At 32.9% G+C, this 5,268-nt stretch overlaps 2 protein-coding genes across 2 annotated transcripts in view; one reads left to right on the top strand and one right to left on the bottom strand.

The window, feature by feature from the left end:
- Positions 1-294: 294 nt before the first annotated feature.
- Positions 295-4,624, top strand: LOC105451577. Its single transcript, XM_011692124.1, has 8 exons — positions 295-577; positions 688-1,581; positions 1,991-2,179; positions 2,928-3,118; positions 3,204-3,373; positions 3,522-3,768; positions 4,130-4,278; positions 4,374-4,624. Exons 2-8 carry the CDS (start codon positions 790-792, stop codon positions 4,547-4,549), a joined length of 1,914 nt encoding a protein of 637 aa, XP_011690426.1. The 5' UTR covers positions 295-577; positions 688-789; the 3' UTR covers positions 4,550-4,624.
- Positions 4,625-4,691: 67 nt separating this feature from the next.
- LOC105451575 (ubiquitin carboxyl-terminal hydrolase isozyme L5) overlaps positions 4,692-5,268 on the bottom strand; it is a 3,230-nt gene continuing 2,653 nt past the window's right edge. Inside the window, exon 6 of the mRNA XM_011692116.1 lies at positions 4,692-5,124. Within this exon, the coding sequence (XP_011690418.1) occupies positions 4,821-5,124 (304 nt within the window). The 3' untranslated portion in view covers positions 4,692-4,820. The remainder of the gene's footprint in view (positions 5,125-5,268) is intronic.

The raw sequence follows: 5,268 nt of genomic DNA, 5'->3' as shown, positions 1-5,268 counted from the left end.
CAGACGTGTGCTCTTCCGATCTTAGAAAGCTGATTTTTCTACTAAATACAATCAATTCTTCGCAAATTTATCTGCTAATGCGCAAATTTACATGCTTCTTATTACATATACTATTATATTTATTAATATCTATTATATTTTTTTATCATATCATTTTTATTTCTCAAGTATTATATTGATATATTTCAATATTTTATTTAGATTATCGATGTCTCTGACATAAAAACTTTACAATTTTCCTGCACGAGGTCAGCACATTACTTATCCATAATTGCCACGTGATTTGAAACTCAAACTAACCTTATATGTGATGTCGCATGACCAAAAAGGGAGCCGGTTACCTCAATCCGCTTGCTGGGTCGATGAATGGGGAAAGATTGAGGTATCATTTGAATACCTCATCAAAAAAACTTGGAAGAATCATCCAGCTGTCACAAAGAGATGTACTCATAGTGATTAAAACAATTAGGAAGCTGCTATAAGGAAGGAAGTCACATAACCTCGAGGAGAGGTTGGAATCCACCACCCGGTGGAACGTAGCGAGAATCTTCCCCGGCTTGCTGGAGGAAGAAACACGGTAAAACGCTTTTATTAACATTTTATTGAAGTATTGTTACGAAGTACAATTTTAACAGATAAATATATAAAGGCTGGAAAGAATTACAAAATATATTTTATTCGACATAGCATATGATCTCGTTGTACTACAATTGTTCCGCGTTACAAAGAGAAATAAAATTGAAGGCGAAAGGAAATTTTAATGATTGAGATAGTATCGAAGTACGGACAATGAATACAAGTGGACATGTAAATGGAGAAATCGAGAATTCTCGTGATGACAGTGTGCCGAACCACTCAGAGTCACAGATAATCAATGAGGTTGTTTCTATGGAGGTGGAAAATGGCACATTCACTGTACCGTCTACGGACTGTCTGTCTAACGGGACAGATAATTCACAGGATGTTAATAGTGCAAATTGTAGAAACGAAAACACGAATAGCCCTAATAAGAGCGCACGTTCGCACAATCGAAAAGACTCGTTGAAAAGTCCGTTATTTAAGAGTCCAATTAAACAGTGGGATAAATCTGCGCGATTTACAGATATGGCTCAAACGAGTGTGTGTCCGCAGAGAAAGAGGACGATTAGCTCGAATAGCGATTACGATAAATTCCAGTCGGATTTAAATGATACGGAAAATGTTCCTTGCCTCGAGGGTATCGACCTGCTGCACGACTTAGATTCTGTGATAAAGTTCGAAGACAGCAAAGACATTTTCTTTTCCACGATAATGGATGTGACACGAGAGGATGACTTGGGGGTGAATAAGGATCCGGTGACAGACCCTCTCTCCATTAGCGACTGTGAAAAGAAGGATACCGACACACTTGCGGAATCACATTCCATAACGCTTGGCAAGAAACGTGAAATCAGAACAGCGTTGAGGTCTCAAATGAAAAGGCAAATGCCTAAATGTTATTTTAAGAATAAAAAACGTAAAACGAATACGGAAAAGAAGCTTTTGAAAGAGTTAAAAATTTTTGAAGAAGAATGGGAAGAAATGTCGTTAAGTAACATAAAGGTTGGTTTTGATATTACTATCCCAGATAGCACCTTGAAAACATTTCTGAGTGGATAGAATATCCACTCGACAAAGAAACATTTCTTTTTGGAAAAAAAAGTAGAGAAATATGATCGAAATACTTTTTCTCTATCTGTGAAAAAGTTTGCTTGAAAAGAACGAATGCGCAAACTTTTTTACAGATAGAGAAAAAATGATATTTTGATTAAATTTCTGTTTTTTTTTTAACCAAAAATAAACGTTTTTTTAAACTTTTTTTTGAGTGGACATTCTAACCACTCAGAAATATTTTCAAGAGTCGGTTATGAAACGTTTCTGAAACGAATACGTGCTACCTGGGATATATTGAACATTATGTACAATTTATTTAGCTTGTGTACATCAACTAATTAATTATTTTGTATTTCAGAAATTGTCAGAACTATGCATAAAACTGAAACATAAGGTGCCACCGCAGCATAAAATAGAGCGTACCGGATCCAACGCGCCAACAAACAGAGAGAAAATGTTATTTCAGAAACATGGACCGATCCGAAAAGGCTCATACACACCTGTGGAGGACAAAATTATCAGAAAAAATTGGAAGAAGTTTTGCAAGGTATATATCTTAAATATATCTGTGATACTCGAATTGGCTTAATGTCTGATGAAAAAATACAGATTATTGGCAAACTTGAGTTATATATTTGAATCAGTAAAATAACAATTCTTATTTTAATTGTTCAGAAACTTTCTTTTCTTCTCCTTTTTTCTTCTAATGGTTTATGGAACTCTCAAACTTGATAGAGAGAGCGAAAATATTTAATGAAAAAATACAGATTATTGGCAAACTAAGTTATCTATATTTTAAGCAGTAAAATAACAGTTCTTATTTTAATCATCGTTCAGAAACTTTCTTTTCTTCTCCTTTTTTTTCGAATGGTTTATGGAACTCCCAAACTTGATAGAAAGAGTAAAAATATTCAATGAAAAAATACAGATTATTGGCAAAGTTATCTATATTTGAAGCAGTAAAATAACGTTCTTATTTTAATCGTTGCCCAAAAACTTCCTTTTCTTCCCCTTTTTCTTTTAATAGTTTATGGAACTTCCAAGCTTGATAGAGAGAGCGAAAATATTTAATGAAAAAATACAGATTATTGGCAAACTAAGTTATCTATATTTGAAGCATAACGTTCTTATTTTAATCGTTGCCCAGAAACTTCCTTTTCTTCTCCTTTTTTCTTCTAATGGAACTCCCAAATTTGATAGAGAGCGGAAATATTTAAAATAAAAGATACTACAATATCATTAATATAATCATATTATTGTATTAATGTTTTATTATAATGTGTTGTTATTTGCAGCTCCATGATTGGAATGTAGCGATAACGAAGCCATTTCTTTGTTGGAGACATAATGACAGATATTACATAAACAAAGTGGAGGAAAGACAGAAATTCGTTCAATTTTTGGCAAATGGTTTACCTTGGCGGACTCTCCACAGTGTTCATTCTCGATTTAAAGTATTATATCGTAACAAAATCACTCGCACTCGGTAAGACAAGAAAGTTCTCAAATCAAGCTTGAATCGATCTCAAGTCACATGAATCGCGCACTCACATATCATCTTTATGCCTTAGCTATACTTCCAAAGAAGATAAAAAAATTTTAAGGTACATGCGGAATAAACTCGATAAACGTGATACTAAATATAGTGAATTAGCAAAATTATTAAGACGAACACGCCGGTCGGTCTGGAAACGATATCAGTATCTCAAAAATCGAATTCAAAATAAATCAGAAACGGAACGTGAGTAACTTTTATGATAAAATAATATTCACTGATCAAAAAAAATACTAATTATTAGTAATAATATTCGCTGTTGAATATTATTTATATGTCCAGATATCTGGTGAGTATCCATTTATCATCAAATATATGTTTTATCTAATTACAGTTGACGTTAGATGGACATTACCGTTGATCAGAAAATTTATAAAAGCTTTACTCAGCGTGACATTAAGTGAAGACATAAGGGAACTGAAAGATGCCGCGCTTCCCAAACCGGTGTGGCAGAAAATGGAAGAGAAACTGAACATACATGAAAAAGTCTTGCGAACATTTTGGCAACATCAGTTACATCTACAATTATTCAGTGTGGTTCCGATTTATTTAAACGATATCAAGATACAATTAATTGAATAGTGAGTATCATTACGTTCTAACTACAATAATTGTAGCACGATACATTTATCGCGAGATTGGTTTTCGTGAATCATTAACATCTTATGGAAATATGGATATTCCCGTGAAACGGGATTACCAATTTGTCATCGCCTTTATACTTCTTTACTGACGGCGTTTAATTTATAATCCTCTTACAAAATCGAGACACACATGGGGTGACGGTCGGATTCGGATTTGGGACTCTTCAGCTACAAGTCGTGAATTAGCGCTCTCACACAGAGCAACACGTCACCCCATAAATAACTGATAAATCACTATGAATCACTTGTCGATTCACTGTATAAATAGTAAATACACGCATATGACCTACTTTTGCAGTATGTATGGAAAGGGGATATCTAATACTCGTGAAATTATATGGCCCAATGTTGCACGACACTTTGAAGGATCCACTGCAGTATTCCTTTGCAAAATCTTTTATTATCTCGTACAAGAATGCAATATGAACAACGTGGATAATTTTGCCGGTAACGAAATATCTAAATATATTTGTAAATAACAATAAGCAATTTGCGTGTGTTGTAAATGTTGTGCATATGTTATGTGAAAATTATTGTTACAGATGTTGTGGAATACTTATATCATAATAAAATCCCTGAAATCCAAACAGCCCCAACCGATAAATTTCTGCCTAAAATTATTTATAAAGATGGGAAAGTTTCTCTGCTAAATACGGAAAGTGGCAAGACAATTACCGATGATCAAGAAACTGATTGCAGTACTGATTCCGAAAATTGACTTGTATAAAATTAAGTATTATACTTATATATTATATCTTTTTATATTTAAATTACAATGTGTAATTTTAATGTATACTTTAAATTGGTCAAATTAACAAAAAACAATATATTATTATGTTAAAGTATTTCACAGAAAAAAATAATTATTAATAGCTTTTTATTTAAAAAAAAAAGATTAATACAATGAATTCTCCGTTTTTGTCTCTCCGTTACATAATGTACAACCAATTATTAAAATTTTTAATCTTTCTCCCGATTTCGTTTACGGTTTAAACTTTATTTTTCTTCGACTCCTTCTCAAGTGTTTTCTCTTTTGCTTTTTGATACAAAGGCACAAGCTTGCCTTCTTTTGCAAGAATTTTCAAAAGTTCCATGATAAGCGGTAAATAATTATGCTTTCTTCTGATGTTCTCTATCTGATATCTCTTCGACTTCCTGATCTCTTCCTCGATTAGCGCTTGCAAACGTTCTAATTCTTCGGGATCACAAACATTGGCCTTCTGCCTTTCATACAAAGTTTTTCTGTCCGTCACTATGGCCATTAGATTGAAATGAATCTCGCCTTCGTTATACCTGTTCAAAAATAATAATGTTTACTTTTATGCAGCTTTAATAAGCAATTTATATATATATATATATATATATATATATATAAAAATAATATAAAGGCTACATTCAGTAGAAGCATCTTTGCAACTGTTGTGAAATTCTTCAACA

This window comes from Wasmannia auropunctata, unplaced genomic scaffold (assembly GCF_000956235.1).
Source record: "Wasmannia auropunctata unplaced genomic scaffold, wasmannia.A_1.0 LD336050.1, whole genome shotgun sequence".
NCBI classification, from domain to species: Eukaryota; Metazoa; Arthropoda; class Insecta; order Hymenoptera; family Formicidae; genus Wasmannia; species Wasmannia auropunctata.
The sequence above is the reverse complement of the archived record's forward strand: the minus strand, read 5'-3'. Positions and strand labels throughout refer to the sequence as shown.